The following is a 19,947-nucleotide window of genomic DNA, read 5'->3' on the forward strand; positions in this document are numbered from 1 at the left end:
GATATGGTCACCGATACACCGAGACGTGGTAGCCCATGGTCACGCGGCCTTCATAATGTAGCCGAGATCACGAGGTCGTTCGATTTTACGAGTCCACATTTCAGAACTATCGTGTTTTCCGCGCATACATTTCACAGAAGAAAAGAATTTCGTAGGAATAGTCTTCACTTGGCGATGACTCCAATTTATGAGAGCAGAGTCAACTGTTCAAGCATCCACATGTAAACGAAATAAGCGCAACTGGTGAATCATAGCCGCTAAAAATTAATTCTCGTACAACCGATTACTGAGTGATTTTGATCCAGCGATAACCTTTGCTGTATTTATAGGGTAAATTTGGTATAGTTCGATTAGATTTTCATAAATTTTTAAACTGTCGAATAAAATTTTTAACACTAAACATACCGGTATTTTGTATATATCTAATCGCACCATGACCAGTCAAATAACTGGTTACAGAATAAAAGTAAACAAGTTAGACAATAAACTTTTCTTAGTGAAAACAGAAACGGAAGGAAATATAAAAATTGAAAAACTGATTAATCGAACAATATATAAATTAATATAAATTTAAATGAATGAAAAGAAACGCATTTTTAATCTTTTAAAACCGGTTATTTAACCGAACGCGGTACATTTATTGTTAAATAAAAGTATGAAAACTAAGCTTATAACTTTATTAGGTTTTTGCAATAATTATTAATTCCAGATATATAATAGATCGATTTATTTCTTTTGTTTCATATAAATTCCTAAGACGATTTAATTTATTTTAATATATCGATACTGCCGGTTTCTTGCTGTGATAAAACGTCCTCAGACTTACTGTTCATTAATTTTGATTTGATCATGTAACTGTAATAGATACAGTTAGCAGTACGTATAAAATTGAACATGGAATTTGTTTGTGAACCTTGCGAGAAAAGGTGGTATTATATTAAATTGGATAAAAAGTATGTTCGCATTGTGAAGCAAAGTTTAAAGGAAAATTTCATTTTGTTAAAACAAACCTCATTGAACTATGAGTTCCATATTCTATTCGTATGCTTTCTGTTTTTCAGTTTACTTATTTGTAATACTGATTCGTACGTTAGAATATAAACGCCACATTGGAAAGTAAAACGACTAGACTTTTTGGCCAGCCTAATATTATGGGACAGAATGGCTATCTGTTTTCCGAGGGGTAACTTTGCTACACAGTAACGAAGGGAATGAAGAAAATGAAAGGGGAAACATGTGGCGTTCTACAACTCGCGCTTGATCTTCCCGCAACTAAACTTTTGGCCCCTTCTTTCTATTAACCGAACTGTGAGTGATCGATTGGCCACTAGGAAAATTTGTTTGCACAAGAAAGATAAATACTTTTACTGCCTGCGAATAACGAATGGTAGAATTGTTTGATTTAGTATTAGCAGAGTGATACGGTAACCGGTTCGGACAGTTACTGGTAGATTTGTATGGTTTCCTGAAGAATATAGTGATCAATAATATTTGATTAATGGGAAGTGAATGATTGGTATATTATTCGTATCTTCAGGATAATAGAGCTTGTGTACTTTACACATTTTTAATAAAATGGTACCTGTATGGTATGATTACATTTATTTGCCTTTATAAAGCAAAGAATTCAAATAATTGAAAAGGCTGAACACATTTAACAATAATATCAAGCAAAATAGTAATGTTTTAAAGTTTTAAGCTGCCATTTGCCAGTTGAAAAGTGTATTTTAACTTTTAATTGTCATTAACGAATATCTTCTATTTTTTAAACACATTAATGATTTTAATCTCAATCATGAGCAAACCAACAATAATTTATACAAATATGTATAAATTTATAGATTCTCAATACATAAAAAGCAACCATCTCCGCACTTTGCAAGTATGCTAATCTTTGTCATGCTTCAAAGGCACGACGAAAGTGCATCAATTAATCACACTTCAAGAGGACCATTAATTTGAACCGTTTCATTAACCTTCGATCCTAGAAACTTCGCATTCGTCTTTTTCGCGCCAAGAATTCCCACGGATCTAATCGTACATAAGTTAACACGATTTTCGTTTGTTAGCATCCTTTCGCAAAAAAGAAATACGCCAGTTATTTGTTCGTTATTTATTCACTCCACATTTATCATTTACAAGGACGAGTCAAAAATATGTGTAGCAGTTTCGAGGATGAACAAGAATCGTGGACAAGGATGTTCTGCCAGAAACAAATAAAACGGATGAAAAATGACGGTCCGCGCCGACTTCAGTAATGACAAAGTCGACGAAACATCGCTGCGTTCTCGTCTCCACGATGATATTCCGCGAACAATGCGCGAAAAGCGAATGTAATAAATAAGAGATTTCTATTTTCCGTAGGTAGAACGGTTTCTTGAAGCAACGGCAACGTCTCGCTTTTATTTGCGCTCCTCGTGTCGCCCGGTAAATAAAAATCGCTTCGTTCCAAGGCAGAAAACATTCTCAAAGCGCAGAAAAATCTATTGGTACAACATTGAGTCGACGAACAACGATTTTCTATGGGGTTTTCATTTTCTGCGGTGATCTATTGTCGATCGAGACAGTTTATAAGATCTCATCTCACAAGCTTGGCTCGGTGTCTCGACCGCCATTTTGAAAACCGATTCCTTCGATAGCTTGCAGTGCTCTAGTACTGAAACCCGAACTGAGGAAAACGGAACCAGACATTTGCCGTTCCTTTCGCAGTTCATTTCCCTTGACGCAATCTTTATTTTTCTTCAATGAGGTCAGGCGGAAATTCTAAATGGTAGCGGCGTTTCTTAACGACACCATCAGCATTTCCGGTTAAATCGGTCGAAACGGTGTATACTGATTGTTCCTTTCGCGCATTACGTGACATTGTCAATGCTTTGCATTTGATGTATTCTAAAGGAAAATTTAATGTTACAGTTTTAATACAATAATCATATTTTATATATGGGAGTTCAATTTAATAAGTTTATTGTTAAATGGAGTAATTGAATTTAACACTGGGTATACGGACATTTATTGTACATTTTATTTTATTGTTATTTAAAATATTGATGCTTTCTCAAGTAACTGCATCGATCAAAATCGACCTAAATATTTATTAGATAATGTTTATAAAATTCAGTGTACGACAAATTTGCGCGTTCCATAAATTTAGTAATATTCATGTTATTAAATGGATATATTTAACAAGTGAAGCTGTATTCATATTTTACATTAACGATTGGAGTTAAAGAATATTTTTTTCAATGTTAAGTAAAGTGTAAATACATTTGTCTGATTGATTTGTTTAATAGAATGTCATTTGAATGTGAGGTCGATTTTCCTTGCCGAGTCGTAGAAAGCAGTGTGAGGAAGCGATGTTCACCTGTGATATTTCTATCTTAATAATATACTTACATATATACTTACGACGTCGGAAGGTTACTCCGAGGCGCCTCTGAATCGCGGAAGACTTGAAATATGACGACATTAAAATTTAGCCGGTGAAGCTTTTTACGTATGACGTCGTATGTCGAAATATCGATGAGTGTTTACGGTTTCTAGTGAACGATTATTCACATTTATTAAAATTACTATATTGCAATCAAGTTACGTCAAGTGTATTTTAATTTCATTATTTATATCTTAAAAATAGTATGAAATTTCACTGCTTCTGTCTATGAAATACGATCGATAAAAACTTCAGCTCGAATTACGGACTTCTCTTTACGATATACCATTCTATAGTTCCTCGTAAAAAGATCTTCATGGATCTTCATTTTTCAAAATGAAGTAAAATAAATAAAAATCAAGATTTATATTTCTTTTTTTAAATATTATATCTAAGTAAACTGATTTTCTAACCTCAAAAATAATTTAATATTTTTATTAGTTTTGATTCAACAAGTTCTTTAAATACTGAAATGTAAAGAATTTTTAATACATCGATGTGTTGTCCGACGGAGAAAAGACGTCGGTTGTCCTAAAAGCTAAAAATTCAGGGAGGCAAGGATAGAAAATCTTGTGACGTTGTCTACGATGAAAAGGATGTACAGTAAACATTACATAATTGTAACACTTAACGGGGCCGGAAGGTTGCAATTATGAAAAGGCAAAATCGAATCCAAGAAACAAAGATTTTAGCATGGCGGATGTAGAAATGGAAAACGCGAGTGAAAGAATCTGAGAATCGAAGTATTAGGCAACATTAAAGGCTCACAATGACCTTAAGACCTTTAAATAAAAAATCGAACTTCTTTATTTTTGACTTTTTGTAAATAAGAATATCATAATGTTTTTCTGATTACAATAACACCAAACACGATAGAATTACGATCATAATTGTTTGCATAATAAGCGATTGAAGTTTCAAATATGGAAAAGGACCGCGAATAGAAAAGAAAGAGACTTTGAAATTGTCATATTTGACAATAGTCGGAGCTTGTTACACCTTTCAACGAGCATTATGGTCGAGCACTATGGTGTTACTCTGTTAACCGTGGAATTTAATTTCAAAATCTCTGATAATGGTAGCAATGAAATCAAATGATGAAGTGTATACTGATCTAACGCAAGCCAAACGCACCTATAATATATTCTAACGAAAAGTTACAGCGAAATAAAGAAGAATTATATGTTTATCTGAAAAAATAAGTAATTGATCGTTGAAATAATTGATATCATTTTAATTATAGAAGTCCCCGATGTTGCAATTATCCAATGTTCACTGTAACGATGGAAAATAAAATTCATGGTGTCGTCAACTTCGTTCTCTATCGTTACATCTCACTTCATAGCATTTGGTCTTCCATCTGTTACTGCCACACGCCAATAATGACCATATGTGGAAGTCCGGGCGAACATCGTGAGTGAAAGTGTTTTCGCCTTCGGACAATACATCGTTTTGATAGCTTTTAGCAGTTTCCGACTACTTTGCTGCCTTTCATATTCAAGCTTATCCATTGTTTCCTTAACGTCGTCCACAAACATTGACCCGGCTTAGAGCTTACTTCGAAGTTATCTTTCAGATCCTTGCGATTCCGATCAAAAACTCCCCTTTCGTGAACCACCTGCAATGCGAGAACCGCCTCGTTTATAGTTCTAGATTTACGTAGCGGGACACGTGGAATCGATAAACGTCGAACTAGAAACGCGTGTCGCGTTGCGTGGATATAATATCCGGAATACGTGCAGCTTTTGCACTCCGGAAGTGTATGGATTTGAGAGTCTAAAAAGCGGAAAAGAAATAAAATAGAAAAGAAAATTCGGAGGCACAGAAACCAAGAAAATCAAAAGAAAAGAAAGTAAAAGTTTAAGGACACAGAAATCCAAAAATGTAATGAGAAAGATAATATGGAAGCACAGAACTGAAGAAATAAAAAGAATTCAGAAGAAGTAAGAATTGAAAGGCTTTTAAATTAGAAGGTAATAAATTATAGAAAGGATGAAACATGTTAAAAGGGCTCCCAATCCAATGGTTTAATTAAATGAATAAATTGAAAATTTATGAATTCAGGAAGATCCAAAGATTTGATTCCAGATGATCTAAAGATACAAATATTCAGGATGCAGTGAATCCTGAAATTTAGGAGTTAGGGAGATTTAGTATAGCTTTAACGTTCAAGATCCAAGATTCAAAATCTGGAATCCAGAGACCAAGCTTTCAGACATCTATTTTTAAATGCCAGAATATATTTGAAATTTCTTTCGTGACTATAACAAAATTTATGCAGAATCAAATTAATAAATATAATAATTTTATTAAAACGAATCTATTTCGTAACTTTGAAGTTACAATGACGTTCAATGTTTACGCTTACATGTATAACAGTTTAAGTTGATCAATTATTTAATTTCATTCATAATTTTGCGGTAAAAAATTAAATAAATCAGTTTAACCAAGTATATTGATGTGTAACTTCAATGTCACACGGGCCTGTACAGGGTTAATTGTGTTTTCACAATGAAAATAGATGTTGTAACACGACTCGAAAAGCGCACGGTTTAGGGGTGATAGTCTCGAATACTATCAACCATAAACCAGGAATTCCTAGGATATTGCAATCGTCACGTCGATCCCAATGCGCTTGGGATGCGCAGTGATCGATGATCGACGATTCGTTCACAGTTTGCGTAAGCAGTTCGATCAGGAAATAGATCGCATTCATGCGCAGGTTCGTGGAAAATTATACAAACCACGGCTGCCAAAATGCAGCCGTAAATAGCTACCATCTCTGAATGAGTGTTACTTGTTAAGATAGGAGAAAATTTTAAGGATTGATTTTAGTCGTCTTCGTACGTGATCTTCATCAGCTTCGAATCAAGACAAAGAAACAAGACGACATTGGTTAATTGTTTCCGATGCCAGAATTGAACTTTATCAATATATTTGTTCATTATTCGGATGTCTCAGAAAACATTGTGCAAACTTTCATATTTTTATATCTTTGGCTTAATCCTTAGGCGACCAACGAGATAATATGTCCCAGAGTGTACCTAACCATTACGTGTGAGATTCGTGGTGAAGATTTTAAACAGAATTTAACAAACATAAATATTATTCAATTACTTTGAACTATAATTAGATATTATTCGTCTGTTATCAATGATTATATTGTAGAGCAAACGTAGACATAGAATATGTATAAAACTTTCCTCTTTTTTCAATAATTATTAGTGATGAAGTTGTTGTATCAATTACAGTTGGAAAATTAATCATAGGACAAGGGGTTAATACTATTTCTACCGAAGGTATTAAAAGACAATCTCTGAAATTTTTACTTCAAATTGTTTTCTCAGATTAATTACTTTTTCTCAATTGAATGTTATACATTGTTTATAGTTAATTTTATAATTGTTATTGGAAAAGTCGAAAAGTCAATTCAGAATATACGACTAAACTTGGAAAATAATTTTAAGTTACAATTTCAAAAGATGACTTTTGACCCCTTCGGTAGAAATAGTGTTAAAAATTACAATTAGACAAATAGGTCACTTGAATTGCACTATTGTTCATCTCAATGGTAGTTTGGAGATTATTTTATTAAATAAATCAGTTAAGTGATTTAGAGATGGGTATTATTCTATTATTTAAACAATTTGTTACAATTTATCCCTGGTTATTTATTTTACCGTAATTTTTCCTCAAAGTAAAACGAAAAAAATGTTCAATAGTCTAAAGATTAAAAGTAAAAACAACAAATCACAACGATACCCAACTAGCAAAAATATTCATAAGTAATTAATATAAAACATACCTAAACCACAAAATTTCTTTCAATAAAACACAATATTTTCTACATTCAAACTTCTTCTAAAATTAAAATTGTTGTATATTGTTTTCATTCGATTAATCAATTAGTCAGGAAAATTCCTTTATCCACACCATAATTTCATGGATATCGTTTATCAAACGATATAATATATTTTCTTTAAATCGTCGCATCGACTTTCGGAATTATTGGAAAGCGCGGATGAAACAAGCCTCGTGAGCCAGCGACCATAAACAAAATAAAGAGCCAGAAAGTATCAGGATTATTCCCATAGTAACCGTTCGTGAATTTATGAGTGTATTGGGATCACTTATCTTCATCCCTGATAGCTGTTCGCCATTGAAGGGAGATAATCGGCAGCAAAAATTGCGTCCATCATATGAAGGATCCGCATGTTAGATAGATTTTCACTTGTCATCTAAAATAAAATGTAAAATATTACTGCAAAATCAAAATCTTTGGCGCGGTGCACAGTGATCGATTAACTCTTTGCACTCGATTTATTTTCAATGTTGTTGAGTGCAAACTTCTATTTATTTTTATGGAAATGAATTAAATAATTTACAGCGGTAGATTTCAAGGTTTTATATTTATTTTATTTATTGTAATAATAATAAATTTATTACAAGATATCATTTTTGTAATCTTTCAAAGTGTGATACTTTTTAAAATAATTTCCAATAACTTTATATTGTCATCTCCAGTATGACATACGAGTGCAAAGGGTTAATCTAAAAAGTGAGACAAAAATCAATATTATTTGAAAACTTACTTTTTTTGGTAAATAAAATTCATAAAAGTAAGTAGTCATAAAATAACTTTTATTTATTTTGACTTTAAAAAAATTTATAACATGGTTCAAACATTAGTAAATAAATCTGTAAAATACCAACAAAAATTAGCGTAATTAAGCTTAAAATTAGTACATTAAGCTTAATATCTCGTTTCAAATGAAAATGCTCCCTTAATTATGACTTCCAAACCACGTAACTGATTAAACCGCAAGTATCCGCAACTACATTTTGGTTTGGGAATTGTAGTAATGAGTACTGAAATATATCTAACAAGGAAAAACTGATTCTAATAGATTCCACAAAGTTATTTAACAATTTGTAAATTGTGGCCTGTATTGCAAGTTATACCCGTTATTTAAATAATTCTTTCACTACTGTAACACTCTTAAACCATATTTTCAATTTCTTAAATAATCTGGAACACATTTATTCTGACGGATGAAAAAATGACTTTCAAGATTTGAATAATTTGTAAAGATTTCTATTTTTTCGGTTATAAATAAGATTAATTAAAAACAATGTATCAGTTATATGTATTAGACTTGTCCGAGAGTTAAGCACTGTACAGCGGTGCATGGAGTCCACGGGTCATATCGACTATTTTTGTTGCCGATATCGGACGTGAGTGTAATGACGCACTCTGTTTCCTAGAGGTTATCGCTGGCTATGCTATCGTAATTTTTCAAAACAGTTTACCTGGAATTAATTTCCACCAAAGAGAGTGAGGGATTCACGTTGAAAGTGAAAATGAGGTATCTATGTTTATAAAGCCTCATATTTTAAACAATTAGAATTACGTATATCTTGTATCACGATCACATATATACAGACAAACATAAAATGATAATATATCAATTTTATTGAAAAGAAAACGCACTATAGAAATTTGTATTCGTCATAAATTTATTTTTTCAGATATATTTTTGTTACATTTTTTTATTTCTACTACTAGTTACTGCACACTTTAAGTGTATAGGTATTGTTAATTTAGTTATATATAAATTCAATTAACCCTTAACGGTCGACAATTTTCTATTAACAGTTTGCAGACGAGACTGTTTTAAACTTCTAACATTTCTTTTCATAAACAACTGAATTATGCATCGAAGTCTTTGATAAATGTTTTTTTTTTTAGTAGTTAAGACTTCGATGTGTTAATTGAATAATTAAAATATTCATCCGCAGTTTTCGATTTTAAATATCAAAGCTCAAAGTCGCCAATATGGCGACATTCGACCGCGAAGGGTTAATATTTTACTGATTTTTATTGTTTTGTTATTGTGCAATTGAACAGTTCATTGGATTAGAAACGAAATGGTGACATTAGTTTATTATATTTTGCAATCAATTTGTTCTAATTATTCCGATTAAAATGATATTGCATTCTATCTTGATATTTATGAAATAACCGTGAATTTTTATCTTCAAGCTATGTTACATACTTATGTCAACATTGTAATACTCCTGTTTCTGTCATTGTGATTTCACCGAAAATTTACTATGGACATTCCGATTGAAATATACGCAACGCATCCAATTGAAACATGCATCCAATGAATCATCTACAATGCAATTTTGTGTGTTTTCTTAATATTCTCTTGTCTAGTATAGAATAAGCACATTCAGTGAACGATCATGTTCCGCCGGTAAACAATCGCGCGATCCAGTCGGCTTACACAGAGTTTCTTCGCGATGTGCACCAGACGCGAATGCATTCAACGTACCTACCAGCTGCATACGACTGTATAAATCGTTCCTTGTCAAATATTTGCGGAGAAAATAAACACAGACGCGTGTGCGGTTATATGAAAACTTCAGAATAAAAGATAACAAAGCATTTGGAATAATTCCCTTTACCCACGAAAACCTGATCTTTTCCTTTTTTTGCATTTCATAATTTATTTAATATTGTACGAATTTTTCTTTCTATTTCCTTAATTAAACTTTCGTTAATGAGATAAAATGTACATGATTAATATTGTTTACTAACCTCAACACAAGAGATATTTATTTGTTAAATATAAAATTCACTGGTAAAATATAAATTCTATTTCAGTTTACGTAAAATTGAGAATTGGGAATTAATTATATTAGTACTCTGTAGTATTAGTACGCTTAGTAATTCTAATCAGTATATTAGTAACCTATTACTTCAATGAATATGTTAAGACGATTAAATCGATTATCTGGAAATCGATTATAAACGAATGTTCGAATTTATTGAGAATTTAAATGCAGCTCACTTATTGATTATCGAAAGTGCAGACGACAAAGGAGAAACGTGAGATGCAGAATTTCTAAAAACCTTTAAATAAATTAGCTTTCATAAGGGCGATGGCCGAGCATAAATTCTGCGGTTTCCCACCAGACCACGTCGCCTTCGCATTTTTCATCTACAGTTCGACATTGTAAAAGATGAAAGTATGGGAAGGCTTTCCCTTTTTTTGCACCGAGTTCGCCTTCATCCTTGCTCCACTTACTCAAACTAGTTCATAAATCTAGGGGACCTTTGTTCTCGTGAAATCATCCGTATCATATAATACACATATCCCTCGATTTACACGGAAGATCGGTTCCTGAGAATACCGTGTAAATCGAAATCGTGAATTTCTGCATGTAAAACCGTGTAAATCGAAAACAAATCAAAATGTGCATAATTCAGTTATTTACATATTTAATCGAATTAATTTATTTATATTTATTTAATAAAAGTAAAATACCATGAAAAACATAAATTATCAGTTCATTTATGAAATGACAAATATATAAAGCTATAAGTACATGATTTATTTCATAGGAATGAGAAATATAAAATCCATAAGAAACGAAATCTAAAGTTGAACCAAGAAACCAAGCCTACACAATTTGAAATAAATCATAAAAATGCTACGAAAACTATAAATTCTTTATCACAAACCAGTAAATAAGACGCTTTAAAAAATTCCGATTAGGAAAAGCACAACGATATATACATTTCTGCTGCTAAACGTTTACTGAGCTTTACTGCTCCAATTTACATAAATGGTTCTTGCGTGTATATAAAAAGGGAAATTCCTCTTTCTAGATTTAAAGAAAAGTGACAAATGAAATACAAAATTTACCATAGAAATACGTGCGCAACCGTGTAAAAGCGAAATCGTGTAGATAAAGTATCGTGTAAATTGAGGGATAGATGTGTTTATAATTAATATTGACTTTTTCGTTCTATAGCCTAATGTTTAATCTATTAATTTTTCATAATTCACTAGTGCATAGATCATTTCTTAATTAAACATTGAAGGTCTCTGTTCTCTAATGTTCGACTGCATTAAACTGTATTTTCGAAAAGAATAGCCAGAAATTTCTGTCAACTTCATAATTCAAAAGAAAGTTGCACTAATTGTAAACGTAGTAATTTAATTACATTTGAAAATTGCCGTTTTACAATCACAAAGATGCCAACAATCCTTGATAGTACGTATAAATACATTTCCTGCAATATACAACGTCTGCGCTACGTCTTCCACTGGACAGTTTAATGAAACTAACGTCGCACTTTTCAACTACACTAAACTCCAGATTCCCCCACTTTCTTTTGAATTCCTTCTCCTCGTCGTAATACCATCCAAAAATGTTTATGAGCACGTACAAGCACGGTCACAAAATGGCGTCGCTAATTACAAAAGTCCGCGTCTCCATTGAAATTACTGTTAGTACGTGGACCATTGTAGAAATTTCGAGGCACGGACGGGAGGAATCTCAAATGAGTTTGAAATAAACCCTCTTGGAAACTAACTTGTTTATCCGTTATAATCGTCACATCGTGTTGATGATGAAACATCGAGTCACTTTTCAGATATTTTTTACGATGCGTCGCGCGTCTAAAGACGTCACAGGAGAGTCCAAACACGCGTCACGAGGAGAAAATAAGTCGTTGGGCGTACAACAGGGATGCAAGTTTAGCGTCAACAACTTGTGACGTTAGATTATTTCTGCTTCGATAGATTTTATTACAATTACCCGTTATTTATGATGTAAACTCGTCGCCCCGGCACTTCGCCACCTTGCTACCGCCTGGTGACAGTTGTCAGGGAGAATAGGGGATAATGGACGGTTTTTGCGATGCAAAGTTCGGGCACGGAGATGTTAGAGAACAAACGCAAGTAATGGAGGTGACGCTGATGCTTCTGGCGCGTCAGTAGAGCTGATTGGTAATTTATTGTGAGAATAAAATGTTGAATTTTCGACGACTCAGTTTATTTATAACGGAAACAATGGTGACTTTTTACGAGTATTATGTAACTTTTTACGAGTTTGCATAGTATGAAGATTTATGGCCACTTTTCAGCGTATTTTATTTGTTTTATTTTATATTTCCAGTTGAATGCGGTGATGGGTAATAACTGTTACAAGTATACATACTACAATGGAAATGTAAATAATAGGTGGAAAAAATGTGATAATAAATAAATCTTATTTGATATTTCAAATAATGGTATAAAGAATAAACCTATATTTATTATTATAGAAAACAGAAAGTTTAATATACAAGTTGTAGAAGTTATATCGAAAAATTATCTACTTACTAGAAAATCTGTTATAATGTAAAAGACCATCTGTGAATAATATTTTTATATTATATAATTACATTGCATTTAAATAACATTATATTTTTAATTATGATTCGTTAAAATATTATAATATACATTTTTGTATTAAAAGACTATATATCATTATCTCAAAAGTGCTTGTTAAAATCTAAGTCGAATGACTGAGGTACTCTTCCTTAGTAGAACTCAACAACGTGTACGTACAGAGTTAAATTGGTTACCGAGTTAAGATGAAAATACCAGGCTTTAAGAAACGAAGAAGTGCAGAAAGGAAATAGAATAAAACGTTGTAGCTCACGCAGAAGGCGAAAGCGGGAATGCGAAATAAAAGTCGGTAAACTGATAAGGCAATAAAAGAAGAAAGCAGCAGCGTTGCATGAGGGTAGATAAATATAGGGAAGATGTTATCGAGGCCTATGTAGAACATTGGAAAGATATTGGAAGGTGGAAATATCATGGAAAAGGTTAAGAGAAATTGAAATTTCGATACTGGAAAAAAGGGAAAAGATCTAGGGATAATATGCAAATGTAGTCATCAGTTTTGGAAGGCTGTGGTCGCTAAATGTGTGAGAGAATTGTCTAGACTCGCGTGAAACCTTGAAAAATTTATGTAAGGGATTAAATGGAATATTCGGAGAAACATACATAAAAAATGTAAATAACAAGGGCATGAATAGAAATTTTTATATTAGCATAAAGATTGGAAATTTTGTTAAAATAGTAGTAATAATGGAATTTCTTTAGAAATCCTTGTTTATCCTAAGAGACAATAGAAGATAAAACGTAACGAAAGAGATTAGGGAGGAAAGTTATGTAAATTTATTAACTTGTCAATCTATAAAAAATAATTTCTATAGGTTTATAGAAGATAGTTTTTCCATTTGCAAAAAATAGTATGACATATTATGGTAGCAATATAAAGAATAGGAACTTGGAAAATGGTTTCACGTCTATACCTATTAGACTTATCTACTAGTAAGAAGTTTATTAAGAAATCTAAAATAACTAATGAAAAATTGTTTTCCAGCAATATTTGAATACAATAAATGGTTTTTCTTTTAGTTTTTTCTTTAAAAATTTGTTCATCTCACGAGAATCTATCAAAATATTTTGATAGATAGTATAATACAACATCAATTGTAAGCTATTATTAAAAGTAGAGTTGTTCGCATAGGAGAGTCCCTCTTTTATTAACTTAACATCTGATTTTCTGTAGTCTTTTTTAAAAACAATCCTTTCTATTGAAATAAAAATATCTTAAATGAAGGTAATCGTAAAATTTATTCATAAACTTTCTCAAGCATAAATTGTTCATGAAAATTGCCTTTCATTGCTCGTTAGTACGTTTCGAGAAATAACGAGAACCTAGCGAAGTAGTTATCTTGTTCAGTATATTGCAGTTATCGACAAACGCTTAGGAAGTTAACGTTGCTCCATGCAAATGATTTACTTTCAAGCAAGAACGTAAATACCGTAGGACTCGAAATTTATCAGGGTCATTAGTGAAATTTACAGCGAAGGTATTGATTTTACATGTTTACGAAAAAATGTAGAAACTTCAAACAGTTCGTATTTACCATAATTTGGATGATACAATTTTGTACGGGCACCCTCATCAGTGTCTGAAATACAAATTTCTGATAACATGGTTACCGTACGATAAATGTCAATTATATGTTGCAATTTAGAGCATTAAGATTCATTGTGAAATACAATACTAATAATGTCAATTATATGTTAAAATTTAGAACTTTCACATTTATTGTAAAAGCCTATACTGATAATGTCAATTATGGGTTGCAATTCAGAGCATTAACATTCATCGCAACAATACAGTGTTGATAAGTAGAATATTTTGAAATATTATTTATGCTATGATTCAAGTATATAATAATTTAATTACATAAATATCATTTGTGCCTTAAGTTACAGGAAAAATGGTTTAGAATTGAAAAATTAATTTAAATTATAAATAGATCTTATTTGAAGCAGAAACTGCTTCTTTTATAATAGCAGAGCAATAAATTTGTTAATTGTGAAGTTTAATAATAGGAAATAGAGGTAATTATGTAATCATGTAATTGTATCAATCAAAGTCGACGTAAATATTTAGTAAATAGTGTTTCTAAAACTGAATATACGTCACATTGACGTGTTCCATAAACCTAGTGTTAATTAGAGAATTAATGAGAAGATAGTGGTTGCTTAACACGTTCATATGGGCGCTCATTTGTGCGCCAAATAAACGTACATCTTGTCACCTACCAGTAGGTCATATCGCCGTCAATGTGTTAAAGTAGTTTAACTTAAACTTCAAGGTAATTTAATTTAATTTATTTCAACTGTAGATAAACTAAAACATTTTCCCTAAGTCTCAGACAAACAGAAACAAAATCGTTTAACTAAAATATAAAAACTGATTAAAGCTTTCCGATCAGTTAAAACAGCTTTATTACGTAAGCTTGCAGGTGACTCGACATAATGTTATCAGATTTTGCAAATGATATAAAATAATAAAGCCCAAGCTAACATATAAACAAAAATTACTTCATATGAACACTGAAATAAATTCTGCGCTTAAGTATTGCTATTATTGAAATAAATTCTTAATTCTGATTATAAGAAACTTAAAATAATGTAAAATTCTAAAAGAAACGAAAAGTTCTTATGGAAGAAAGTTTTCTTAAATATTTTCACATTTTTCAGTAAAACGCACCGTAGTTACAAAAAGAAAAAAATCAAAGTTTTCAACATTTCTTTATGAAGAAGTCTCTCTCTCTCTCTTCCTTTCTTTCTTCTTTTTCCAAAATATTACGTGACATTTCTGACAAAGTGAATAATTTACATGAAGTTTTATGATTTAATAACAATCTTCCCACTGTTCTAAGAGTGATTCAAATGTTTAAGCGTCTGAAATTGTAATTATTTGAGACAGAGTCGCGTTGAAATCGCATAATCTTACAGACAAGTCCACGTCACAATTACCTAACATCTCAGGTAACTTACATTACGTTCACCCAATTACGTATCCATCTTGATTTGAAGCCACTCGAAATTTCAAGTGATTTAAACAGCATTATCCGAAGCATGTGGATGAAACAGTCTTCTGGATGTATTATACTCGTTATAAAATAGACCAGGTTATGGAGAAATTCTCTGGCCTCGAACTGTCACCACCTTCTGAATACCCAATGAATAAAAATAGATTTTTAAACAAGATTTCTATATACTGTTGGCTTAAGACGATCCTCCATAAGCTAAAACCATTTTCTCTGGCTCAGTAAGAGCGTAAATACATTTTATCTACAATCTTGGATAAGATAACTTCAAGAAGGATATTTTGAACCATATTTCCCAATATTGGACTTGGCTTATAATAAATGATTGCCTGAAAGTAACTATATTTATTCAGCTATGTGGCTCGCATGAATATTTTCTGGTTCATTGATATTCAGATATTCGAATTACACAGGTATAAAACGAGATCTTCGGAACGCTTACTAGTCCATTACAAGCTGAATCGATCGTACTCGAGGTGTACGATAGAAGTGTACACCATGAATATAATTCTTATTCCGTTATTCTGGGAATGCAAGCATCTGTCTATTTACTATTGCGAGTTGCATTTGGACAAATGCGTGAAATGATCGACATGCTTCTGAATCCAATATTTGCAGAACGAATTTTTGTCCTGAATACGCGCATATACCTGACACTTGATTTACGTGGACTCTTTTTACGCGAATCTCTGTTTTACTCGGTAAATTAATCAGTTAACTACGTTTGACGAGTACCCGCGTCATCTTAAAATCAAAATGATACTAAGTCTTTCAACGATGAATTCTTTATTTTTTTAAATGAACATGTAATATGTCTTTGTTTTGCTTTGATTTTTCATTGAAATATGCTTTAAATGTATTTGTCCTGCGTTTGACGAGTGCACACTTCATTTTTTAATTTTATTGCACGCGAAACGAGAGATTTTTTTAAACTACATTCCACAGTTAACAGGTTAAAACACTATTTATACGGTAGTTTTTACGTGCGATCTTAATTTACACAGCTATAAAATGTATTTTCCTAGAAATTTTTGTTTACTGAATCCTGAAGATTCGGAAGCTTGGCTACTATGTTTCTTGGAAGGTCCGAGCTGAAGCGTGTGGCTGATTCCCGATGTCCCCGTGCACTTTTAATTTTTCACTATTTTGTTTTGGTTAAACTATTTGAAATAAATATGTAATTCTAAAACTTATATGCACTAGCTTTTATTTCTAATATTTTTTCTTTTGCACTGACAGACTTTATTTACATGATTTTCGTTCCCTTAAAACGAATCCATGAGAAACGAATTTTCGCGTAAATCAAGGATCAGATTGAATTAGCTATTTTTTTAATTTTTATTTGAACTTTCTATAGTTTTTATAGTTTCGGGCTTCTACCTGAATTTATAAGTTATATTTCTATATAGAGTCATACAACTCTAAATCAAGTTTTTTCATACGACCATAATTAGAACAGAGTTTTAGAAAAAGAAATGATATAATGCAAAGTGAACTACATTTTCAAACTATAAATTACAGTACTTCATAGGATATACTCAAATTAATATTGAGCAATTATTTATTAAAAAAAATAGAGTAAATAATTGTGCATGACTGTAACAAATGTTTATAAATTTTTTCGAAAAAATTTACAGAAAGTGTACATAACAAATCAGTATTCGCTTACGATCATGTTCAAAATGTTTTTATAATTGTTTGGTAGAATCCATTGTAGATTGACAAATACCTTTGATTGACTGTCTTGATATCAAAACCTCGGTTGCTGGTTCCATAAACTATTCACGATACCCCATCGACTGGTTCAAAATTTATGTAAAATTATTTACAAATAGAACAATTTGAAAATGAAACATTTCCGACGAAAAATATTAACCTTTTCGTGCCAAATGTTACAACACGTACCACGGACATTTTAAATTATTACACATTATTTATTATTGCACAGCCGTAAGTTTTTTTTCACAAAATTCATGTTAAAAAAGATACGTATTCAAAAACAAAAGAATTAAATTACGACATGTTTGGCAATTAATGTTAATTATAATCTTAATTTCGCAATTAAGGTTAATGACTGAATGCAGACTCTTCGAAATTTCATGAATGAATCACAAATATTCTTTATTCACTATCACCCGAAGGAGGGATACGTTTCCTCATCCACAGTAGTGGTGGAAAACTCCTCCTTCGGAGCGTCGCGCACGTGGAAAACTTAATTAAATTTTTTGTCAAGATATGACCTGACTGCATCGAGTTCTGAGTGTCTTTAAACGATAAAGGTTTATGGACGTATTGTTCCATGAAACAGCGATAGAAACCGACACGTACAACCCTGCGATCTATCTCACGTACTAACTGCAGCCCGATATTTTCAAATACCATTATATATTGATAAATGTTAAGAGATGTTGAAAGATACTGTACAAAAGAGAATTTGGAAGAACACACATGTGTCAAGTTGGGAAATATTTTGTAAATAGTTAAAATCTTCGTGGTAATATAATGAACGAACATTTTACAATAGAATATTGACACTGATAACGAATATATTAAAATAAAATAAGAAAAAGTGAATAGTTCAGAAGTTCACATTTTAAATAAACGTCATTAATTCTAACTATGGCTTTTTTATTAAAAGATTTTCCATTTTCCAATCTTCGTTTTTGTGATTCCATTTTCGTGATAGCGCATCGTGTTTGACTTACTAATTTACAAACTTGTATAATGACAACGAAAGGTGAAAGGGTTCTGTGTTGTTGCAGTTGCAGTGGTTGTGGCGTTTTTCATCTGTTGGGCACCGTTCCATGCCCAAAGACTGTTGGCTGTCTATGCGCAGAGCACGAAGGCCGAACCGGAAGACGCGTTAGTGATAGTTTACACCATCCTCACGTACGTGTCAGGGGTATTTTATTACCTCTCCACGACGGTGAATCCACTTCTGTACAACATCATGTCCAACAAATTTAGAGAAGCTTTCAAGGTAAGTATTCACCGGAGTATCCTCAACAGAAATCTCGTCGACGTCTTCATCAAAATTATCTTTTCGTATCTACGGGAATTTTCTTTGAGTCGTTTCAAAATTTTGTTGACACAGACATTCCTCCAGTATGTTTTATGCTCATTTAAGAACAGAAAGCAGTATTTGAAAGTGTTCAATATTATTTTAGATCAACGGATCCCTTTTTATTTTGCCATATTATTTTATTATAGTATTTCATCTATAAAAATGTTGCCACGCCATTCTTTATTTATTTCAAATATTAATTTAAAATTATTTATTTAATATAATAATGAATATTATAAGATATACTCCTATTAAATAATTAATAAATATATAATGATTATATAGATATGTCACAATTTTAAAAACTGATTCATCAAAGCGGTAATTAAGAACAAAACAAAGCAATTGATTAAACTTTATTGATGTTCATATTTTTGATCAGCTCTGCATAAACCTTAACTATTCGCGGGGAAGGATTTTTGAAAGCATTAAAAGTCTATTTCATAGAAGGAAGGGATAAATAATAATAAATAATGAAATAAAAAAACTACGTGTTGATCTTCTATCATTTGAATACTTAAATTCGTTCCTTTCAACTTTCATTTCTTATCGAAAATGGTAGTGTGTTAAACATAACATTCGTTCTCAAATGATTAAAATCAAACGCAACTATTCCAATAATGCGAAACCAATCATTCCAATAAAGAGAACCTATAGAATACATTGAATTACCTATGGAATATATTGAACAAACTAAAACTTACTTACAGTCGATGCTGTCCAATCGCTGCGGTCGAAAGTCAGTCCCCAGACAGCCAACATATAGTAGTCTTTTAAAATACCCGAGGTCCACGATCAGGAAGACGGATGATCGTCAGAATTCACCGTCGATATCCGTCAGCGACGATAACCAGAAAATGACAAGCGTCGGTTGGCCAACGATGTCCACCGATTTAAACAGTCTGCCAAAGGAACAAGAAAATCGACAGGTTACGAAGGTGAGTAGGATTCACGGCCACGAGTACGAGAGGACCGTGTCCAGAAGATCAAATTTTAGTCAACTCATGTTGATGACTTCAATCAGCAAGAATTTCAGCGAGGGTAACAACAACGTCGGCATGTCCTGCGTCAACGAGTGCCTGCTGAAGATTCAGCGACCACCGAGGACTGCCACTTTTGGTAATTTTTTCACGATTTTTCTTTGTTTATATTTTTATTGTTGTATTATATTATATTATATATATATATAATATA

General features: G+C 32.0%; 1 protein-coding gene across 2 annotated transcripts in view; it reads left to right on the forward strand.

Annotated features, from left to right (window-relative positions):
* Positions 1 to 19,947, forward strand: part of LOC116431294 (pyrokinin-1 receptor) — a 40,340-nt gene that overhangs the window by 15,966 nt on the left and 4,427 nt on the right. Inside the window, exons 5-7 of one of the 2 annotated variants that reach the window (XR_012999403.1) lie at positions 18,452 to 18,669; positions 19,464 to 19,691; positions 19,778 to 19,872. Coding sequence is in view for 1 of the 2 variants with exons in the window: in XM_076370780.1 (XP_076226895.1) it covers positions 18,452 to 18,669; positions 19,464 to 19,872 (627 nt within the window). In the remaining variant the exon portion in view is untranslated. Of the gene's footprint in view, positions 1 to 18,451; positions 18,670 to 19,463; positions 19,873 to 19,947 lie in introns of both variants that reach the window. The other variant, XM_076370780.1, reaches the window with a different exon arrangement.

The sequence above is a fragment of the Nomia melanderi genome, chromosome 9 (genome assembly GCF_051020985.1).
Source record: "Nomia melanderi isolate GNS246 chromosome 9, iyNomMela1, whole genome shotgun sequence".
Lineage (NCBI taxonomy): Eukaryota > Metazoa > Arthropoda > Insecta > Hymenoptera > Halictidae > Nomia > Nomia melanderi.